This window comes from Urocampus carinirostris, chromosome 10 (assembly GCF_059441175.1).
Source record: "Urocampus carinirostris isolate Australia breed hairy pipefish chromosome 10, RoL_Ucar_1.0, whole genome shotgun sequence".
Classification (NCBI taxonomy): domain Eukaryota; kingdom Metazoa; phylum Chordata; class Actinopteri; order Syngnathiformes; family Syngnathidae; genus Urocampus; species Urocampus carinirostris.
Genome location: NC_142358.1, coordinates 28,878,505 through 28,902,865, shown reverse-complemented (window position 1 = coordinate 28,902,865; position 24,361 = coordinate 28,878,505). Strand labels below are relative to the sequence as shown.

The following is a 24,361-nucleotide window of genomic DNA, read 5'->3' as shown; positions in this document are numbered from 1 at the left end:
CGTCTCTAATCACAAACTGAGCTAAGAAACCTTAAACATCACACACTGGTTAGCAGTTATTTTTCTAAAATATAAAACTGGCTTCAGAGTCTGCACTGAAAAAATTGGCAAACATGGTGGGGCTCCTCATTGATAAAGAGCTGGAGGAAAGCCTCAATATCACTTAAGTTATTTGTACATTATGTGTTAAAAATGTAAAACAATCTTTTTTATTGTGCCTTCTGTCATTAATATATTATATGGATTTGAATGAGGGGTTTGATAATCTTCAAAAAATGCTTTATTTAATTAAAAAAAGAGTATACCGCAAATTCCGGACTATAGAGCGCACCTGATTATAAGCCGCACCCACCACATTTCGGGAGGAAAACCGATTTTGTACATACACAAGCCGCACCTGTATATTAGCCGCATGCGCCCACATTGAAAAAACGCAATTCAAACACGAAATTAACCAATACCCGATAAAGACCAAAAAACACAGCCGGCTAATTGAACGGAAAATAATACCGGTACTTAAAATTTAATGCAGACCTGCAGAGTCCAGGTGCCCGTTGAAAGTAATCCAAGGAAAAAAGTGTATATTTCCAAAGGTAAGGGTGGGGAAAATATATATCCACTATTGTCGGGCGCGTCCACAAACACGTCTCACCTTTACTCCACTTCCCGTCAGCCCGCGTTTGCCCCGCCCCTTCTTTCTCATTTGCTCGTACAAAACATATCAGAATAAGTTTCTAAAATAAATACATTACAAAAATATACAGTTGCAAATACATATTATACATGGTTACACATATTTACAAAAGACGGTACACCGAGAGAGTTTTCAAAGCTTTAATAATAATATTATAACTTTCATCCCAAACCGTGCCTGTGAAGGGTAGCAAAACGCTACTAGCAACACGCTCTCAACACAGTGTACAGCTTTGTTAAAAATACATACCGTGCTTGTAATAAGCACCGTAAACCGTCCTTATTCTCCTCCTTATAACCGACGTCATCAAAGTCGTCTTCCTTCAGTATAGGAAAGAGACTTTGTCACATAGACGTCGTCCCACGTTCCCTAATTTATAAACACGCTAGCATCACGCTCGCAAAGTAAAGTTTAGGTGCGGTAGCTCTGTTTCCTTCTAGATCGGACTGCTCGATTGCATTTAACTTGAAAGTTGCGTCATGTGCCTTTTGATCCCATTTGGATGCCATTTCTGTAAAGCACTTTGAATTGCCTTGTGTATGAATTGTGCTATACAAATAAACTTGCCTTGCCTATTAAAAAAAAATCATAACTTTTGATGTAATTTGCCTAAATATTCCCTTTTTGACATAATCCAAAATTTGTGGCCTGGTGGATCCGGCCCGCGGGCTGTATAGTTGACATGCTGCTGTAGTAGTTAAGGTAAACAAGGGTGCCCAAATGGATCAATTTGGATAAATAGGTATGTAATGTATATTTGTGTTTCAAAAAGGTACCAATTATACAAGTACATTTCTAAATCTCTGAAATGAGAAAAAAACATGTTATCACACAGCTTTAGCTACAATTAAAGCAAAAATATAACTGTGAAAGAGACACCTTTGTTAACTAGCTTGTCAAAATCCACACAGTTGTGTTGCATTTAAAAACAACAATCGCACCTCAATGAGTCATCAAAATTATGTTGAAATGGGAGTTGGCACACACCGGACACTTTTTAAAGCGCCTTCGCTTTTCAAAATATTATGATGTCCTCAAATTTGTTTGCCTTATAGCTGAAGACTTGAGAGTATGTGGTCACATAACTCAAGGTTTCACTGTATGCAAATACATTTTAGCTGTATCTAAATTGTTTTCATATATTTGTATGCTTACAGATGTTTCTGGTGGCTCTGTCCTTTGCCTATTTTGCAAAGGCTCTGTCGGGGAGCTACATGAAGAGCACAATAACGCAGCTGGAGAGACGTTTTGACATCCCCAGTTACCTAATAGGCATCATTGACGGAAGCTTTGAAATAGGTGCGTAGGACTTTTTGTCAACTTTTATGTTTACACACTCTGTTTAATCCATTCAGGCCAAATTCCCTAGGTCGTAAAGGTTTTCAAGGTACTAAAACAGGATTCATTATGGCTTGTATGTTGAATTCAGATTCAGATTCAGATATACTTTATTGTCATTCTTGTACACATGTATACAGAAACGAAATGTCGATACATCTGACCCGCACAGTTTCCTTAAATATATACTGGACTGTCTCAGAAAATTAGAATATTGTGATAAAGTTCTTTATTTTCTGTAATGCAATTAAAAAAACAAAAATGTCATACATTCTGGATTCATTACACATCAACTGAACTATTTCAAGCCTTTTATTATTTTAATATTGCTGAATTTGGCTTACAGCTTAAGAAAACTCAAAAATCCTATCTCAAAATATTAGAATATCATGAAAAAGTATACAAGTAGGCTATTCAACTAATCACCTGAATCATCTAATTAACTCGAAACACCTTGCGAGGGTTTCCTGAGCCTTAAAAACACTCAGCTTGGTTCAGTAAACTAAATCACAATCTGATCTGACTGCTGTCCAGAGGACCATCATTGATACCCTCCATAAGGAGGGTAAGACACAAAAAGAAATTTCTCAAAGAGCAGGCTGTTCACAGAGTGCAGTTTCAAAGCATATCCACAAAAAGTCTTTTTGGAAGGGAAAAATGTGGCCGGAAACGCTGCACAACCAAGAGAGATGACCGCAGCCTTAACAAAATTGTGAAGAAGAGCCGCTTCCAGAATTTGGGGGAGCTTCAAAGACAGTGGGCTGAAGCTGGAGTCCAGGTATCAAAAGCCACAGTTCACAGACGTGTCCGGGAAATGGGCTACAATAGCCGTATTCCCATGGTCAAGCCACTTCTGAACTCAAGACAACGGAAGAAGCGTCTGACTTGGGCTATGGAGAAGAAGCACTGGACAGTTGCAGAGTGGTCCAAAGTCCTCTTTTCAGACGAAAGCAAGTTTTGCATTTCATTTGGAAGTCAAGGCGCCAGAGTCTGGAGAAAGGCTGGAGAGGAGCTTGAAATCCAGTGTGAAGTTCCCACAGTCAGCAATGGTTTGGGGAGCCATGTCAGCTGCTGGTGTTGGTCCACTGTGTTTCATCAAGTCCAGAGTAAATGCAACTGTGTACCAAGAGATTTTAGAGCACTACATGCTTCCATCTGCTGAAAAGCTCTATGGAGATGAGGATTTCATTTTCCAGCATGATCTGGCACCTGCCCACAGTGCCAAAACCACCAGTAACTGGTGCACTGACCATGGCATCACTGTCCTTGATTGGCCTGCTAATTCCCCTGACCTGAACCCCATCGAGAATTTGTGGGGTATAGTTAAGAAGAAGATGAAAGACACCAGACCTACAAATGCAAATGAGCTGAAGGCCGCTATCGAAGCATCCTGGGCATCAATAACACCTCAGCAATGCCACAGGCTGATTGCCTCCATGCCACGCCGGATTGATGCAGTAATCCGCGCAAAAGGAGTCCCAACCAAGTACTGAGTGCATCAATGGACATTTTCAAATGTTTGATTTAGTTTTGCTGTTATAAAATTATTTTTTTTACTTGGTCTGAGGAAGTATTCTAATATTTTGAGATAGGATTTTTGAGTTTTTTTCAGCTGTAAGCCAAAATCAGCAATATTCAAATAATAAAAGGCTTGAAATAGTTCAGTTGATGTGTAATGAATCCAGAATGTATGACATTTTTGTTTTTTTAATTGCATTACAGAAAATAAAGAACTTTATCACAATATTCTAATTTTCTGAGACAGTCCAGTATATATGAATATGTAGTATTGAGTTGGAGTATTGAAAAGAGATTTTATGTACAACAGTGCAAAAAAATAAAAAAAATTGTAGAGTGAAACACGTAAGTGGGGGTCATATAATGTACTAAAATATGGATGTGCAATGGTAGGTAAATAATTATATAGCTATGAGTACTGTACAGTAGTGCAAAGAGTGCAAGGGGATCAGCTGAACAGATGTGCAAAATGGGCAGTCAGGTAAACAAGTCACTTGACAATAACAATAACAATGGAGTACGGTGGTGCAGAGGAGAACAGATGTGCAAAAGGAGTGGCCAGGGGTCAAGTGAGGAGGGGAGACTGGAGGTGATGTGCTCTTTAACCAGTCTCTCAAAGCACTTCATTATGATAGGAGTCAGTGCAATGGGCCGGTATTCGTTCAGTGATGAGATCTGGGGTTTCTTTGGCACTGGGATGATGGTACCGTGGCTTGGTCTAGCGAGGTGTTGAAAATGTCCATCAGGACACAAGCCAGCTGATCGGCGCACTCCCTAAGGACCCGCCCTGGAATGTTGTCGGGGCCTCGAGCCTTCCGTGTGTTGACCTTTTTCAGGGTCTTGCTCACGTCAGTTGAGTCCAGGAAGAGTGCTCTTTCGTCCTGATGTGGAACCGCTTTCACTGCAGGGGTGCCATTTTGTGCCTCAAACTTCCCAAAGAAGTTGTTGAGGTAATTCAGGAAGTCCATGCCAGTGTCCCCCACTGGGGGTGGGGGGGTTGGCTTGTAGCTGGTGATGGCCTGAATGCCTTTCCACATATCCCTGGTGTTGGTTGTGCTGAAGAAAAAGTCCTGGATTTTTTGACTGTGAGATCGCTTTGCTCGTCTGATAGCACAGTTCAGGTTGGCCCTCGCTGATTTCAGTGCCTCCTCATCACCAGATTTAAAGGCAAGGTTCCGTGCCTTTAGCAATTTGCGTATCTCAGCAGTCATCCAGGGCTTCTGATTGGCACGGGTCCAGATGGTTTTTGTGTTGCTGACGTCCTCTGCGCATTTACTGATGTAGGCTGACACAGACATGGCGTACTCATCTATGTTTATTTTGTTGTTATAGGTGGCAGCCGATTTAAACATGTCCCAATCTGTGCATTCAAAGCAGTCTTGTAGTGCCTCCATTGCCCCCTCAGTCCACACCCTCACCTGCTTCCATGTTGGTTTTTCTTTGGTCAGCACGGGCTTGTATGCAGGAATTAGCATAGCAGAAAGGTGGTCTGATGAGCCAAGGTGGGGGCGGGGGGCTGCTCTGTATTCTCCTTTGATATTTGTATAGGCCAAGTCCAATGTGCTCCTACCTCTTGAAACAAAGTCGACATGCTGGTGGAAATGCGGGAGAACTGTTTTCATGTTGGCCTGGTTAAAGTCCCCAGCAACAAAGAAAATGCCTCCCGTGTAAGCATGCTGCAGTTCACTCACAATTCGGTAGAGAATGTCCATTGCCTCCTTTGTATTAGCGCTGGGGGCACGTACACAGCAGTAATGATAGCAGAGGTAAACTCCCTGGGGAGGTAGAAGGGTCTGCAAATCACCGTCAAAAGTTCAATGTCCCGTGAGCAGTGATTCAAGATTATCCTAGCATTTTTACACCAGTTGTTGTTGGTATAAATGCATAGTCCGCCTCCCCTGTTCTTACCAGTGAGTTCGCCACTCCTATCAGCACCGAATGCAGTTAGCCCCTCAATGCTAACAGGGTCAGCCGGGATAGATGAGTTTAACCATGTCTCCATCAGAATTATAGCGCAGCAGTTCGTCATCTCGCGGTTCGATGTTAGTTCCAGTTGTAGATGGTCCAGTTTATTGTCCAGAGCGCGAACGTTGGAGAGGAAAATGGATGGGAGAGGCGTTTTGAAGGGTTTAGCCTTTAGCCTAGCTGTTAGGCCAGCCCGACAACCTCGCTTCCTCCTCCAGTCACATCGCCTTCTCTTGCCTCTCTGCTCCGCTGCTCCGTAGGCCGCTGGGTCTTGTTGGCATAGCACTCCGAGGCTATGTAAACACTCCAGAGTGGTCGTAGCAACGGGCGCTTGATTTCTGGATGATCGCATATCCAGCAAAAACCTGCGATCATATAATAATCTGCGGTTTGAGTTGACTGTGTCCGCCGTCAAAAACTGTGTAGAAGACTGAGCATTATGACCAAAATGTCCAAAACTGTAGCGAGCCGATGTAGCCGCCGTCGAACAGGGCGCTGCCATCTTCTTTGGAGGAACTGGGAGTCAAACTGTTGAGCAAGAACAAGCACAGATCTCCTTGTACTTCGCTGTGTGCATGACAATTTTATAGTTTTATAGACAATCAAACTTAAGGAGAGAATACATTGTAGACATTTTGAGCTTGCAACAATTACACGATAGGACCGTACAAAACCTTCCAGATGTAAAAACCTGTTCTAAAGGTCCTCTGATACTAATCTCATCGGTAACAAAAAGCAGATCAAATCAAAGAACAGCAACATAATTAAGTCAAGTCATGTTTATTTGTATAGCCCTTATTCATAAGTAGTGTCAAAGGGCTGCAGTGACAATGACAATGCTCAGACTCTCAATTATAGTCAATATAATGAACAACAGTGCACACTAATAGTAAAAAATAACCCAAACCAGGCATCGTTAGCAATCTTTGTAGGTGTTCAACAGTCAAAATAGAACCACATTCTTTATCGTTAGCAAGCGGAATAAAAACATTTGTCCGAATAAACTTTGAATTAAGTCCTTCATGGTGTATAATGACCATTATTAGCCATCAAGTTATTTTAATGTAATTCCAATTCCGTTTATAAATCCATGGTTTAATATTTGCATGAGCACTATGAAAGGACTGAAAAGGGAATTTGTTTATATCTGTATTAGTCTTCATAATCATTCCTGCCTTACTTGTTGCAATTTTCAAACCAGATTTCTATGATTTTATCAATTGGGTTAGCCGCAAAGAGTAAAAAAGAACAAAAAAGGAGTACTGCTGCTTTAGCCCTTGGACATGGAAGGTAGACAGTGGGAATGGGTTCAGACTTTTGCTACAGTTCTTGCTCCTTTTCTTTCTTGTGAGCTCCTCAGTCCTACAAATTTGCTCATTCTGCCAGACTCAACTGACTGAGGAATCAATGAAATGCAAGGTGGCAGAAATGTTCATTTTCTTCTCCTCGCGGATGATAATTTACTGAGAATCAGCACCCTGGGGACAAGATTGATCCACCTTGTATGGATACTAGGTTACTCTGCTGGATTGATATTACTTTGCCAATACTAAGCCTGGTGCCACCGAAGACCAGCATGACTTCCAATGGATTATTCTACCCTCTGCACCTTTATCTAACGAGAGGACCTCCTACGTACGTAAAAACACCTGACGTGCCCCTAGTTCTACACTAGGATTAAACGCTGTGAAAAGTCAGCCAGTAACCTGGTCGATCTCATACGCTTTCATATTGGCCACCTTCTTCGCCTTGATAATTTGCTCCACTCGACAAACAGCAGGGAGTCCAACGCCTAGCTCAGTTGTCTGTCTGTTCTCGGTATCTAGGCAAATCCCTAGGAAAATGTATCCGCCTCCCAACTTACACTACTGGTCCTGCAACGACTACATTTACATGCCAGTTAAACTGGCAGAATTCTGGTTCTGAATCAGTCGAATGACCCATTGTTTGCATCAACAGATTACTTTGATCATTGCTTCTTTTGTTCTACTCAATGGAGTAATACACTAACTATATCATTAATAGATTGCCGTGGGTTCCTCCTCACTTCAAAAGTTGCTGCGTTTATTAATTCTGTTTGTATGTTGCTTTCGAGAAACAAGGGCATACATGATGTATGTATATAACTGCGGCATTCTGCACAGAAATGCACCATGGAGAAACAAATATATTCAAGAGAGGCATGTTTCAAAGTAAGATGGAATCAGAACTGATAAGTCAGTCCCTTGATACAGGGGTGTCAAACCTATTTTGCTCGGGGCCACATGGTATGAAAACCCATTCTTACGGGGCCAGACAAGTAAATTAATGGGATAAAAAGTGTGCCATAGCTGGAGAGCTGGGGGTCTTTTCAGAGGCTCACTATTAAGTTATTATTCAAGGCTGTAAGATTTGATTTATTTCTTCCACATTTTTTCTTTCATTAAGATTTAAATTCTTGAAGTATTTATAAACTGTCCATTTGTAAAAACAAAAACAAAAAAACTACTATTTACTTAGGGAAACTCGTGCAGACTGCAAAAGCGACATAAATAGCATGCATACTCAAATTTAGGTAAAATATTTATAAAGTATTTCCGCTTATATTTTTTGAAAATATTTGCCTAAGTATGGAGAGTTCACTGAAGATTCTTAAAAACTTCTGCAAAGTCAACCAGATGTTTTTTTTTTTAATTAATTAGGCATTTTTTGTATTGCCTTAAAAAGCATGCACGTCTGTGGCTTTTATTTAAGTAAAATAACATAAGTATTCTCTGGTTGATTAATGGTAGTCAGAAAATAGAGTTTTTGGTAGTTGTGCTAAATTCTGGCAACATCTAATGCACAAGTCATTCTATGAGGGGATGATGATTTTTTTTTCTTGTGCTTCTCTCAGCGTTGTCTCTCGGGCCTTAAGTTTGACACACGTGCCTTAATACAAAGGTTGATAATTAATTTAAATTCACAAATAGCCAATAAGGAGCAATACTACAATCAAAAAAGGAGCTCAGCGTCCGTACAAATGCCAACAAATGCCATGGTCAATCGAGGTGAACTTGAACCCTATAGATAAATAGAAATCAGGTTTGCAACTGGGTATCAGGATCATTCTAATGGGTAATTGGTAACTTTAATAACATTGGAATACGGGTTTCTAAATGTGTTTTTGTGGCCTTATAAAAAAAAATCATAATTTCACCAACATCAATTACAGTCACTGAACACACAAATATTTGTCCTGAGATCAAAACCACCACTAATTACAAATATTTACTCTAGAATTTACTCAGCGAAAGTGTCATCAGTCATCTGGAATCACTTAGTTTAAAAGCTAAAAATCAGGTTAGAAATCTCGGGGTAATAATGGACTCAGACCTAAACTTTAACAGCCACATTAAATCCATATCATCATCAGCCTTTTACCATCTCAAAAACATTGCCAGAATCAAAGGTTTACTGTCTAAACCAGACTTAGAGTAACGTATTCATGCATTTATCTCTAGCAGGTTAGACTACTGTAACGGCCTTCTGACTGGACTTTCTAAACGAGCTGTAAGACAGCTGCAGAACATCCAGAACGCTGCTGCTCGGGTCCTGACTAGAACCAGGAAGTATGACCATATTAGTCCTGTGCTCAGGTCTCTGCACTGGCTTCCTGTCCCTCAGAGAATAGACTTTAAAACAGCTCTGCTGGTGTATAAGTCTCTTCATGGTCTAGCACCAAAGTACATCTGTGACATCTTGGTCCTGTATGAACCATCTCGGACCCTGAGAACCTCAGGGACAGGCCTTCTGCCGGTGCCCAGAGCCAGGACTAAACAGGTTGAAGCTGCGTTTCAGTTCCATGCAGCTAAATTCTGGAATAGTCTTCCTGATGACGTCAGACAGGCGTCTACTCTGACAGTGTTTAAGTCCAGGCTGAAAACAGCTCTGTTCAACTGTGCATACAACTGAAAGGGTTCTATCTGCAATCTTCACTTTTACTTTATTTTAATTATTTGATTTTATTATGTTTTATCTGTGGTTTTAATTCATTTTAAAAACCACATTTTAAATTTTCAATTTATTTTCTTCTATGTTTTAACTGTAATTGTGTGTTTTTAACCTGTCTCTTTGCCATTTCTGTAAAGCACTTTGAATTGCCTTGTGTATGAATCGTGCTATACAAATAAACTTGCCTTGCCTAGAAATTGCTTTAGTTTCTTAGTTTTATTCTTCCATCCCTTTACTTACCCCATTCATGATCCCTAAACTCTACTATCGCATCTGAAATTGGTGCATTTTAAGTGATTAAGTTTATGAAATGAATATTGAAATGAGAAATCACAGTATCTGTGCCGTTCCGCGAAAGACAACAATTATAAGACATTACAGCTGCAAGGTCAATTTTTTTTTGACATTTTTTGTAAAAAAAAACCACAGGAACAGATGAGTAACCATTTGAAACAAACATCAAGAAAGTGGAATTATAAGTCTATGCATGACCAATCACATAGTAGACGGGTGGATCAAAGCCAGATTAATGAGCACTTGAACACAAAAACCAGAAACATGAACAGGAGCAAACATGAAGCAAAGTTGTTTGTTCACATTATTTTCTCTGCACCCGTCCGATTCATGGTTGAACTTGGAGCTTCTAAAAGTATACTCAGGAAAGGAAAAAGTTGGAATGGTCATTGTGTATTGGTGATAAATAGGATGGGGTGCACGTTATTCGATGTTTCTGGGTCACTTGTGCCCATCTACTTGGGTTGATATAGTACAGTACAGGTTATGAATATTACATTGGGGTCAATTTCCAGTTGGCTGAAACAGATGGTTTGAAAAAATGAGTTTGGTCAGGAGTGTTTTCTTATGATGGGGTGAAATCAATTCACTATTTTCATTCATTTTGAATGGGTAAATAAATCTGATTTGAGATTTTAAAGAGGAAATTAATCTAATTGATTATACTATCCATTCATTGAGAAGCAGGTTACCTGCCGCGTCATAAAGCCGAATTACATATATGTAGTCCATTTTCTTCTGTTGAAGACTCACATGTGGTCAAGGCAACCAGTTTCATCTATAGAATTGTTGCCAGGGAAACACAGCGACAGGAAGGGCATCATGAATACAAAGAGGAAAGTAAGGTACAACTGCTAAGAACAGAGCACAGGGGGAACACATTATCCAAAGTGTAGGCTTATTCAACCATCCATTTTCAACACAGTGGAGCCCCACATTCAAGCAAATGGAGTTTGAAATTCTCAAATTCATCCCTTTATATATACATTTTCAACCTATCTGTGCTATCCATTTTAGTGTCTCTCATGGAAACATGAATGGGTAAGGTTTGCTATTACATATTTTTGTTAATGACAGAGGAACAAGATTGCGAGGATAGAAAAAAATGGATTAAACGCAGCTCAGTTAAACGTCTAAACTTACAATTAGTATATGTTGCCCTTGCGTGAATCCAGTGTATTTGTATCTGTAAACATCTATGCTGTCGCTACCTTGCTCCTATCCATTCTCGTTCAAAGCAGCATAATTCCAGGTCAGTGCCACTGACAGAACTCTTGGGCTGTCCTAAGGTATATTATCATTTCTCAAGTATTTATTGTGTTCCACTGGACTGCAGTTCTTCAGTACGCAAGTGAAGTGTACGAACAGGTACTGCTTGCTTTGCTGAAAGTTTTATGGTATTTTTAAAGTGGTAGTCATACCAAAGGATTTCCTATTCATATTATGTTGTATGGGTATCTAATGGTCTTAACACAGAATTTATGTCAGTAGGATATGAATTAAGAAGCAGTATCTCTTGTTTTTATCCACCCCCTGATGCGGCCCTTTTGAAAAAGACAACATCACAAACATTCAACAATTTAATTACCACTCAAAACTATACATTTGTAAAGAGGGTACCTAAAATGTATTTTTGGGAATTATATTGGGTTGACTATCACTTTAACAGTATTGCATTGTTTGAAGGTGTGAGTTTTTATAGAAAATCACTATTTTGTTAGTGACACATGGAACTAGAAAATTGTATACCTGATTAGCCAATATTGTGAACTACTGGACTGTTGATAGGTTGGTCGTTTTGGTTGTAATATTTCTCAGAATTCACTGTGTGAATATAACTTGTTTTTATATTCCTAAATATAAAAACAATCTTTCACACACACACACACATGAAGTAACGTTTCAATAATCAGTCTAATTGCATCTCTTGTACGTTTATCAGTCTTGTACTCTTTTATTTTGAAGTCGCATGTATTTTTCTGTTTCCTTTGTGAATAAAAGTTAGCTTCTCACACGGGAGGAGGGGGCCGTCGAGGCACTCGCCCGAAATGGGCCACCGGACAGTGCTCTCCCCCTTGGGAATTTTAAATACCTTAATGCTTGTTTTTATTTGAGTAATTTTGCCTACATAGAGTTTATATAAGTTTTAACTTTAACACTGTTCAAAGTGGGATTACAATAGTTAATCACAGCTAATCACAGCCCTTGATTCGCCTGGCCGTGACGTAACTTTCTATTTTATGTACAGGTGCACCACATAATATCCTGCTAAGAATCCAATTGACCTTCTGTAATTTGTTTGGAAAGCGTAAATTGTTTAACATGGGTGTTGACTATCGATTTTAAAAAGGCATCCTCTTAAATGCAAAGATCCCGTGCTAAATGACACAAATATTCACCACACATTTGTTACTTTGGCTGTTAGTGAGACGTATACTCCAGAACAACTTGTAAATTAAATTATATATATTTGATTTACAGACAGGTGTTCAAATTTATCATTCTTTGTTGTGCTTTAAACGAAAAAAAATAGTGGTGGGACAAAAAACGATTCATTTATATATTGTGATTTTACTTTTGTCCATTTTTAAAATGGACATTTCTCCCTGGAATCGAGTTTTGACATCATATTGTGTATGTTTAAATGTGGGAAAGAAAACAGAAGTGGAAAATGGACGAATAAAGCGAGAAACGAGAACCTAGCCCTGCGCCTATTAACTTTGAGTCCAAAATACTGCCACATTTTGGTTTTTATACAGTTCCCGGGAAGACTGAGCTAGACATGACCACAACTGTCTGCAAACATGTATCCTAATGCTTTTATATTCTCTTTTAGAGCAGTGGTTGGGAACCTATGGCTGTTTCATAATTACATATGGCTCGGAGATAAAAGAAGCAGTTATTTAGTGTATCCATCATGCAGACACGATCGTCACACATGCGAAGCCAAGATGGTACAAACAATCAATTGGTTCGGTCTAGTATACATATAGGACACTGATTTACTACAATTTATAGGCAATGTGTCACAACAACAGACCCCGCTTTGGCTGTAAATCTCCAAATGATCCTTAATATGGAAGCTCATTAAACAATCTACGTTCATTGTTGAGACAAACTTAAACTTGAAACAAACTTTTTACCCAGAAGCTCTTTCAAAGCACAGAGAGCAATGGAGCAATTTGATTAGGTGAGCAATAGGAATGGGCGCAAATATGCACAGGCCAGGCTGCGCGCCCCCTTTAGTGTCCTTTGATTGCACCTTGTTTTGAAACCATTATTTCGGACAAAAATTGCAGTCAAATTGGGCCTCAACACTCTTAAATGACTGCGGGAGGGAGACAAATTTTAAGTTGTTTATTTATATTGATATGGGACACAGGCTCTGGCATTATTATTATTATTTCAAAGATTTTATCAAATCAAACAGCACGCAGTGAAATAAATGGCTGAAGAATTAGCTTTTGTCTGGAGAGTAGGTTTGGCGGTTTTCTTGAATTTTGTCTTAAAATATTTAGTGTGGCTCTCTCAAAAGAAAACATTAAAATATGTTTTCTTTCATGGCTCTTTGGCTCTAAAAGATTCCCGGCCTCTGTTTTAGAGGCTGTATTTTATTCTATCATCTGACTGTGTAAACTGTAAATAAGATCAAAAGATCATTAAAAGACCACATTTTTATTACGTTGACATTTCAGTCCATGGAACTTTGTGGCTGTAAACCTGTTGCACAATGTACATGTCATGTTCTCATTTTCTCAGCGGAAATAAATGTCACATTCTGGACTGACGCGGACTGATGTGCATTGTTTGAACATCATTAATGGTTTATTGTCACAGAAGTGTGATTTAAATTGATTGTTTTTTAGGAAAGAAAATTACATTTCAATCAATTATTTCAAATTGAAATTTTTGATTTTTTGAGAATTGTGATAAATTGAATCCGCGCCTTGATAATGTGATACAACCGAATAGTGACCAAAGCACATCGTCCCACCCCTAAAAACTACCCATTTTTTCTTCTCCCCTGAAAGCGGGGGTTTTCTTTGACAACAGAAACTAGTGTTGTCTTCTTTTACGCTGTATACTTGCTGCTTCTTTTACACCCCGATAAATGGCATTGCTTTCCAGTGCACACAATGGTACGTAATTTATTTTACATAAAAAAATGGTGTTGACGTATTTGTCATTTTACATTGCGTTTTTTTTCCGTAATTTAGCTGCATCGTTATATACTGTAAGATGCAAAACATGTGACTTATACTAGTGTAATGTGATGTATGGGTGTATTTTTCTTATCTTCGTATGCATTTAACACTGGAGTGACTTACAATTATTAGTGCTTTGTTAAATTTTGTAAATATTACATGTTGTGATAGGTAACCTGTTAGTGATCGCCTTCGTCAGCTACTTCGGTGCCAAGTTTCATCGTCCAAAGATCATTGCAATGGGTTGTGTACTGATGTCAATCGGTACCTTCATTATTGCCCTGCCTCACTTCATCATTGGACGGTGAGTAAATAACTGTGATTTCTTATCTAATATTACATGTCTTGAGAAGTGTATTAAAGAGGTGGACATGTTTCACCACCATCTTCTCTTCTCAATTGTCGAAGTTACAAATTTACACAAATAGCATGTCCTAATGGTGTTATTAGCATTGGTTAATCTGATACTAACCTTGGATCTCACATGTGATCGTCTCTTGAGCCCATGATTCATGCATTTACCTCTTAATAATAATGCATTTTATTTTAATGCGCCTTTCAGGACACCCAAGGTCGCTGTACACGGAATATAATGGGTATAACACAGAGACACATCTTGACTTTGCGCTTCAGTTATCTCTGGTTCACTCGTTCGCTGGGGGGAAAATAAATAAATGAAATAAAGTTCTGGACCAGCTGAAGTTTATGGACAGACATTAAAGGTAGGCTGTAGAGGGCAGAATTAAAGTAGTCCAGGCGGGAGGTTACAAAGCTATGGACAAGGATGGGAGTTGTGTTGGGGGTGAGGGAGGGGCGAAGACGGTTGATCGAGCAAAGGTGAAAGTAAACAGACCGGGCGATGTTATTGATATAAGAATTGAAGGAGAGTTATCTGTCAAGGATGATACCCAGACTCTTGGCCTCAGGGAGGGAAAGATTAGGGAACTATCAATGGTCAGAAAGAAGGTGTCAACTTTGGAGAGGGTGTATTTTGTGCCAATAGGAAGGAAATCAATTTTATTGCTGTTGAATTTTAAGAAGTTGACAGTGAACCATCATTTTATTTCATGAAGGCAGGACTTGAGTGAACGGGGTGAGAGTTTGGAGTTGAGTTTGCAGGAAAGGCAGAGTTGGTGCCATCTGCGAACCAGTGGAAAGAAATGTTACATTTATTGAAGATGGCCTAGGAGGAGACAGTCGGTTATTAAGAGGAGAGGCCCCAGGGCACTCCTGTTGTGACTGGAGAAGGGTCAGAGGGACTTGATTTGGAAGAATTAATTTGGGTTTGGGAGGTAGGATTGGAATTTGGGCTGCATGATTAAGCAAAATCTAACCAAAATGGTGATGTGAAGTAGTGTGTTGGTGTAATCGCAAGACACTGCGGGATTTTTTTCAAGAATTTATCGCTGCGTGATTGTGAGTGATGAAATGTTTGGCCAACCACGATTGTCACAGTTCAGGTTTCAACGGCGCTATAAAATAAAGGCAAGGCAAAGTTTGCAAGCAGCACGCTATGCCACACAAAGTATGTCAATATGTTTAAGTACTCAAAAAAATAGCACAAAAAAATAACTTTTGTATCAAAATCAAAATTGCAATATTGATCTGAAAAATCACTAAATATATATATATATATATATATATATATTTTATTGATTTATTTATTTATTTATTATTTATTTATTTTCATTTATTATTATGCAGCCCTAATTGATAGATAGATAGATAGATAGATAGATAGATAGATAGATAGATAGATAGATAGATAGATAGATAGATAGATAGATAGATAGATAGATAGATAGATAGATAGATCGATAGATAGATACTTTATTCATCCCCGAAGGGAAATTCACATTTCCAGCAGCATCCCTGAGCTGAGAACAGTACAATAATAAAGCCAAAAGAATACAATATACAAATACCCAGTGTGACGTGCAAATGCCCACTGTAGCGTGTTAATTGGAACCATTGGAAGGGGTGTGGGTGATGCCAATTGTGGAGAGTCTGCTGAGGAGATTGGGGTGAGAAAAGGTATCTCAGTTGGCACTTAGGTAGAGGAGGATGAGAATTAAAAATTATCTGGTAATCTTCTACTTCTATCTACTACTCTGCAGCCTATGGCTCACTACTAGCCACCGTTGTCATTTTTAGCTGCTTTCCACAGCTGGTTTTACAAGTAAACGTTGCTGAATCCTATAATTTATGATTAGCAATTTCTAGTTAGATCTTGCAAGCCTTTACTGAACTTTTCAGCTTCTACTGCGAGGTGCTCAAGTTAGATTATTGCAGCTAGCGTGGCCCTTTTTCAGACAATTGCTCGCCAAAAGGCTTTTTTACTCAAACAGACTACATTATTGAGTAAGACTCGCAAATTTTGTGAAGTGACCTATCGTATATAATTGTGCTTTTTATCATACCTAAAAAAGAAAGTTTCACGGAAGTATGCTAATGTAGTGCAAAGATTGATCTGTCAAAAAATGAATCTGACCACAAACATTAGATGGGATGGGATTAAAAACCAGACCACGGCGGTGAAAGCGCCCTAATAGCAAATTTCATTTGATGGGATAGTATATTCTTTTACAATATGAAAAATAAACAAATTCTACTGTCATTTGAGGAAATGAATACGGATTCATCCTAACCCATAGACAACCAGGATTATGGATGACATGTGAAAAGGCACTCAGTCTTATGTCATTATCACACTATTTTCAGTTACGGTACCAGAGAAGAATGTTAGAGAGTTGAGATTTCAGAAAGTCGTCCTAAAAGATATTTAAAAAAAAACGCAAAAACATAAGACAAAGAAAACAACTCTTTGGTTAATCTGATGATAAATCAGACTTTAAATAAATACATTGTTGTACTGTTCATAGTTTACCTTGTCAATAAATTATTTTAATCATAGCCGCACATATTCAACATCATTTTTCACTTACTATGGTTAGTTTGAGCTAGGAAAAAGTCAAATAAAAATGCTATACTGATTTAAAAAGACTTTACTATTTTGTTTCTTTGGGCCAAAAAGGTTCTTGACCCCTGGTCTAATGGGTAATTATTCCACACTGCCCCTTAATTTTCACTTTTCTTTTGTTTACAGTTACGAATTTGAATCCTCAGCGCAGTGGGTTACAAATTCAAGCCTTACCCCGTCCCCATGTTCACCGGGATCAACCGCTAGCCCAATTCAAGATGGTCAAATACCCGAAGTGCCAGTGAAAAGTATGCTTCCACTTAAATAAACACATTTGAGTGTGTCAGGTACCATAAAGTAATATTCATTTTCAGATTGTGAAGGAGATTCCAACCTGTCTATGTGGATCTATGTGCTCTTGGGAAATGTCCTACGAGGGATTGGAGAAACCCCTGTTCAACCTCTTGGAATCTCCTACATAGATGATTTTGCAAGTGAAGAGAATGCAGCTCTATATGTGGGTAAGAAAACCGTTTCGTTTCAGGAAGTCGTTTAAGGGCAGCCAATAACAGCTTGTGACTAAATGCTATTCTTTTACTGTATCTGTTAAGTTAAAACTTTATTGGACACTCAAAATAAAGAGAGAAGAACTTGCAGAGGACCCGCCAAGGGTCTTCCATTGAGCCCCTTCTTTTTATTAAATCTTCAAGGTTACAAAAACAGATTAGCTCTAAGAACAGCAACATAATAGCAACCATGATTTAATAGTTAAAACAACGAACATCAATTGACAATAATAGTTAAAACAAGGAACTTGCATCCTGTGAAATCTCCCTTGCATTTGTCTAGAATTAAAATACAGAATAAACTCTGTATCTATTTAATACATAAGCGCCCTTGACCAAGTAAATTACTATGCACATTTTGTATTATTGTGTTGATCATACCATTGCTAATTTTAGGGTTATTATTTCTTATCTGTCTTGTTTATTGTTCTAGTAAAATTTCCTTGAAATCTACTAAACTGCCTGGCAAACGGAAGAAATTTTTGCACATTTAAAAAAAAAAAAAATTCAAAATATGAAAAAAATATATATTTAATTTGAGCTAAAATAACCTGCTATAAAAACGATTTGTCTTTATAAAAATATGAGAAGATTACAGTATACTGTGCACTGTAACACAATTACATTACATTCTTGGTTATTCGGAAAAAAACACATTTTTAATTTTCTTATTTTACTTCATTTTTAACTTTTATTTTTTATTTTTTACTTTTCTATAAAGAAAAAAACACCCAAACTTCATCCACTACGTGCCAAACACGTATTTTTATGTCATTTGTGTGTATTTCTTCCCAATGAGAAAGAACAATTGATTAAATCATTTGTTAAATTTTGTGTCCAGGAGATGTCTGAGAAAAATAATATTAATTTATTAACTGCCTTTGTCGTTGACAGCTATAGACGTCATGGGCAATGATTTATTTATTGACACTCACGGCAATGGTCATCCATTAGTTAAAACTTTTTTTTTTGCGTTTTGGCAAATTTGTAAAAAACGTAAAAATTTATTGGATTTTTGCCCAGTTCTCGAGAAAATGTTCAAGAAAAATAGTAACATTAACTCATCGCTTAACGGCTGTCGAAATCATGGACAATTTTTTATTCATTGCCACTGACAGATATAAATGAATTATTATTTTTTCCATCACACGTTAAGATAGTATGGAACTGCCTTTATTGTGTTGCTTCCTGTTTCTGTGTGCACTTTTTGTTGCATCTCAATGACAATTATACACGAATATATTTTGTAGTTTCAGATGTCTTTTGTAAAAGTTCTCCTTTAAATTCCTTGTCCTCATCTTTCTGTCTTTTAGTTTGAATGTTATTTTCTTTTTTCTAGGTTGTGTACAGACCATCTCTGTAGTTGGTCCTGTATTTGGCTACCTGTTGGGCTCATTATGTGCAAAGATTTATGTGGATATTGGATTTGTTAAACTGGGTAAGTTTATCTAATTCATATATTTGATGCTTTCAGAGCAATATTGATTTGTAAAAGCAAAAATGTGAAAAAGCAACAGGCTCAAATTCAATTTGATTCATGAGAAGTGAGTTTCTGGAAAAGCTTTTTTTTCTGCCAGGTTGTCAAAGATATACTAAAGCGCTCCTTCATAAAACAGAAGCATGATGTTATCAGTGCAACAGCAAATACAGCTGATGTAGGTGAGTGGGAGTCAGGACAGATGTTGAGGATTAGCAACAGTTAGTTAATGAACCAGAGAAGCTTTCAATCAAATAGAGTGTTGACGACAGAGTGGAAGTGAGAATACAGTCCATGTTACAGCAAAAGAAGAATATATATTAGTTCATGATTCGTTTATATATATATCTCTATATGAATTACTAACTGGGGTATTCTATCGAATACATTTCATGTCACAGACCCTTTTTTGGTCAGTATATGAATATGTAGGACATTCAATGTTGGGTCAGCATACTGTAAAAAAATGTCAAATGTGTTGAATCCTATGGTAACGAATACATTTATAGGGATCAGAATTTTCCGCGGATCCGGGGATTTCCGCTGTTTTTGAACCCCAAAGGTCATTCCCGTAAATCGTCTAAATTCGATGAGAAAATATTTTGGGGGGGTGAGGTATGATACGTGACTGTTTCATCACCCCAAGTTAGCAGTTAGAGATCGCGAGAAAAATAGGCAAAAAGAAGCGCAGCGCATTAGATCTATAACACACAACAAATAGATCGACTCCTACCATTGGTCGATAGGTTCGCTGATAACCAATCAGCGGAGCTTTTGTTCAGAGCATTGGCTTTCTCAAACATGGCGCTCCTTCCGGTCTTTTCAAACGGTGTAATGAGTGTTTGAAAAAGTAAATATGAAAATACTAAGAAAAGAAGATGAGGCTTTTGTCTCCGAGATTGATAAAGGAATCAAGAATAAATTTAAGTGGTCATGGCTGGAGAAGACTGTCACAGACTGACATGTATTTTCTTTAAGCATGTTCAGTTTGTGCATTCTATTTTCAAATTAATGATGAATGGTTATTAATGTATATATTTTCATATTTATCATATATATAGCTAAATACAAGGTCCATCTTCATCATCAAAACACAACAACAATGGTGATGGTTGTAACATTGTAATCCCCCAATTGTTTTAAACATCTTAAAACTGAAAAAAATACATGGTTTCTGTTTTGTTGGATTTAATTCATTCTAGTGCAATTTTCACATAGCAAATAAGATAAATGCCGTTGGCTTCAGGTGGGTTTGCCCCCCTGAGCCCCCCACGGGGCTCCGCCCTGGACCTGGCCGGGGCCTGCGGCCCCTGGACCCTGGCTATTTCAGCTGAAAATGAAAATCTCCATTCTGATCCCTGCATTTCAGATTCAGATTCAGATTTACTTTATTGTCATTCGTGTACACGTGTATACAGAACGAAATGTCGATACATCTGACCCGCACAGGTTCTTTATTCAACATGATTGAATTGTCTGTGGCACTTGGTGGTGGGGCGTTATCTCACAGCTGTAAAACAAAGCCTTGACATCGAGTCCCCAGAAGGCCAGTCTATCCAAAATGGCGCCATCCAAGATCCCAACTTCTATCTTTCTTTGTTTTATTTTCATATCCTTGTTCTGTTTTTGTGTTTCATGCAAGTTTTTTCATTAGTTTCTTCTGCAGCATTAAAAATGCACAGTTTAAGCCATAAACACAAAGTAATTGTTTCTTAATAAATTGTTTTTCTCTTCCAATACAGAAAGCATCACTATCACCCCTGCAGATTCCCGCTGGGTGGGAGCCTGGTGGTTAGGATACCTCATCGCTGGTGTCATCACCCTCTTTTCCGCCATTCCCTTCTGGTTTTTACCACGCTCCTTGCCAGTTCCGGGATCACGCAACCTGGAAAAGGCAAAGCAGACACGATTTATTAAAGACTCTGCACCAGTCAAGCACAAGTATCCAGCTGAAGAGCACACCAGTTTCATCGAGATGGCCAAAGGTGAGCATGGCACGAGATAGGGATGTTGTGTACCACTATTTTTTCCAGTTTTTAACTCTTCATTAGTAACCAATACCAGGCATTGATAACTTCTGTTGCGCCTTTTTTTTTTTCATTAACGACCCATCAGTTGTGTTTGTATAGTGTTCTTTAACTTGGATATCGTTAGAAAAGAGTGGGGGCATTGGAGGGGGGGGCATCGTTGAACGTTCATTGTTGTAATCTGTTCGTTTCCAAATATACAACTTGTAAAATTATTTTCGATATGACCGCTGGCCTCTGACCTTTTGTTTGACACCACTCTCGGCCAATAGCAGTTCTTTTTTCACGGTCCACAACCCGCATTAGCCAGTAAGGGCTTGTTCGATAAAAGGGAGATTGCCTCCTTTAGCTCCGAATATCTTTAGTCAGTAGTAACCGTTGTCTCCAAACAGCCACTTTTGGAAAAGTTTGTACCAACCCTTTGGAATCTTTTGTTTTTCAGATTGTGATCAAATTTTACAAGTTACAATGTAAGGCTTCAAGCTATTGTCTCGCCTGTTTTCTAGCTAAGATGCCCATTCAACACTCTTTTGCAGGCATTTGATTGCAAAAAAATATTATGGGGGGGGCAAAAAAAATCTATTAACGTGTGTCCCAACTTACATTACTTAATGTTAGTAGTACTTGCAGTGATTATTTTTATTTGTGACTAAACCTTTCAAAAGAAACCAAAACCATTCTTATTCTCTAAATGTTTTAAAAACAGCATTCAATTTACTTTGGGTATGTCTTAGATTGGGATTTTAGGCGAATTTTACAGAAACATTAAGGGGTTAATTTCTTATTGGACTGAAATAAAAATATGCAGTAAAAAAAATACTCCATTTGTACTTTTTTCTTATTTTTGCTCAGTATTATGTTTTATCATTATTTATTTATTTTATTCACTTTGTTTTTATTATTTAATTAAACAAAAAAAAAAACGCTGAATAAAATGCACTAAATCATATACCAAAATTGCGTTAAAGAAAAAAATCCAAATTATGTTATACTTTGATTAACACTGCCTAACTAATGGTGAATCTTGGCTTTTTAAAGTGTTTTATTTCAAAATTCTCACAATATATTAAAGTGTGTCCTGAATTTGAATTTGTCATTAAATACAAATATTTTTTTAAATAAACACGATTATTTTTAATAGGGTTTTGCAGTAAGAAGTAAAATGACTTATTTGGTCCCACCTACTATCCCCTATATTGATAGTTTATTACCTCAAATCTCCTACAAATCCTATGAAGGTTAAAACAAATCATTTAGAAATAGACAAATGGAAAAAAATAACCGAAAAATCTAAAGAAATGTTTTTATAACCCTGTTTTAAATACATATTTAAACATTCCTGTCATTCTACGTGATTTCAGTTCAGCACAAGGTTAATTATTTTCACAGAGACACAATAACGTTTTGTATTGGTTTTAACCTGTTTTATAAACATAAAATTTCCTTTAGATTATGTGTGGTTTCTCTGTGTTTAAAAAAACCTGACTATGTATGCTTTTATTTAGCTATCTATCCTACTTAATTACTGTATCCTTTTTTATCTGACTCATTTTCTCATTCATTCATTACAATATTAGAATTCCTAACACACGTTTGTTATTTTTCCTCAGATTTCATCCCGACCTTGCGGACCCTATTAGGCCACCCGGTTTATTTGCTCTACTTGTGTGTGACAATCATTCAGCTCAACTCGCTTATCGGCATGGTCACCTACAAACCTAAATACATCGAACAGCACTTTAGGCAATCCGCCTCCAAGGCTAACTTTCTAATGGGTATGAAAGATTTGTGATTTGTTTGTCAATGGCTATATTTATTCATTCTATCATGTAATTGTCATGCCAATTAAGTTAACGACCCACTTTTTGTCCCCAAATCTCAGGTGTAATCAATATCCCAGCAGTTGCACTTGGGATTTTCTCCGGCGGCCTTCTAATGAAGAAGCTAAAGCTAAACATAATGGGAGCAGCCAAGTTTGCTTTTGTGACTTCATTCCTGGGTTATATCCTTTCATTGTTCTTCTTTGTGATGAGCTGCGAAAACGCAAAGATAGCTGGAGTGACGCTCCCGTACAACAGGTGGGATATTGAAATCTGTCAAAACACGCATATGACCTAAATTTTGTATGTGTTCTCTACCTATAAAACGTACAGTGACACCTCTACATACGAGCTCAATACGTGTCAGGATTGTGCTTGTATCTCAAATTGCTCATGTAACTAGCAAATTTTACCCATGTAGGATAATTGAAAACTAATTTGTCTGTCTGTTAACCCTAGATACTGTTGCGTTAAAACACATCTTCCTGATCACTAAAAAAACATTCAAATAGCAATTGAACATAAAAATTCAGTCATTAGATAGATATGATATTAAGTAAAATGCAAGTTTATTATTAGCATTTTCTCTAGAGCAAGTTAGAGGTTGCAACATCTATTGCAGCTTGGTCATCCTGGACTAGTTTACAGGCTGGGGGCGTCATTGCTGTCATGCACTTTCCGGACAAATTTTCAACATATTACCTAGTGTTTACTATGTTTGTGTACTGTAATGCTAAATCTATTTCACCCTGGTCATCCTGTAAGGGGGATTACCACTTGTGAGGCCCCTTCTCGAGGTTTCTTTTTTCCTAGCGCTTAGGTTTTGAGTTGTTCCTTGCCCGCATGTTGGTTTAAGATGAAGTAATTGTGTAATTGTAATCCTGTGCAGTCCTTTGAGACATTTTTGTGATTGTGATATAAATAAATGTGACTTAACTTGACTTGACTTGAATTCCTCTTATGTGACCCTTTCTCAAGGTTTCTTATTTCCCTAATGCTGAGGGTTTTGAGATTTTCCTTGTCCGTATGCAGATCTCAGATCAGGGGATGGTGTAATTGTGGCCTGTGCAGTCCAGTCAAGTCACATTTATTCATATAGCCCTTAATCATGAAATGTCTCAAGGGAACTGGTGTTGTGATATACACTTGCTGCTTCCCCTTGCTGTACAAGAGTATATGCCAGTCCTCTTCTTGAATTTCTCAAACAAAACATAACTCGTCTTGAAATCCATTCATTTTGTACCCGACAATGACTTCCCCTTTGACGCTACCTGAAGTTGTAGGTCCTTGTAGATAGACAGCGACTTCTGTTCTCCCTGACGATATCTCCTTGTAGCTCATTGTTGCGTATCCACAATAACAAAAGTCTGTCCGTCTAGTTACGAACTGTGGTTCGCAATTTAGAAACAACAGTCACGCCCCTGGTCGATTTCATAGCCTCAAAGACATTTTTCTGTTTGTTTTAGTCGCGTACAAATAGTAGATATTGACTGTTTCGTTTCAAATGACATAATTCTCTTTTCCTCAGAAATTACCATACCAGTCCCTTTTCTGGAACTAATGGC

General features: G+C 38.0%; 1 protein-coding gene across 1 annotated transcript in view; it reads left to right on the top strand.

The window, feature by feature from the left end:
- Positions 1–24,361, top strand: part of slco1c1 (solute carrier organic anion transporter family, member 1C1) — a 41,613-nt gene that overhangs the window by 5,255 nt on the left and 11,997 nt on the right. The window contains exons 2-9 of the mRNA XM_088345213.1: positions 1,852–1,993; positions 14,158–14,290; positions 17,093–17,214; positions 17,281–17,427; positions 18,812–18,910; positions 20,692–20,934; positions 22,587–22,751; positions 22,859–23,054. Coding sequence (XP_088201339.1) covers positions 1,852–1,993; positions 14,158–14,290; positions 17,093–17,214; positions 17,281–17,427; positions 18,812–18,910; positions 20,692–20,934; positions 22,587–22,751; positions 22,859–23,054 — 1,247 coding nt within the window. The remainder of the gene's footprint in view (positions 1–1,851; positions 1,994–14,157; positions 14,291–17,092; positions 17,215–17,280; positions 17,428–18,811; positions 18,911–20,691; positions 20,935–22,586; positions 22,752–22,858; positions 23,055–24,361) is intronic.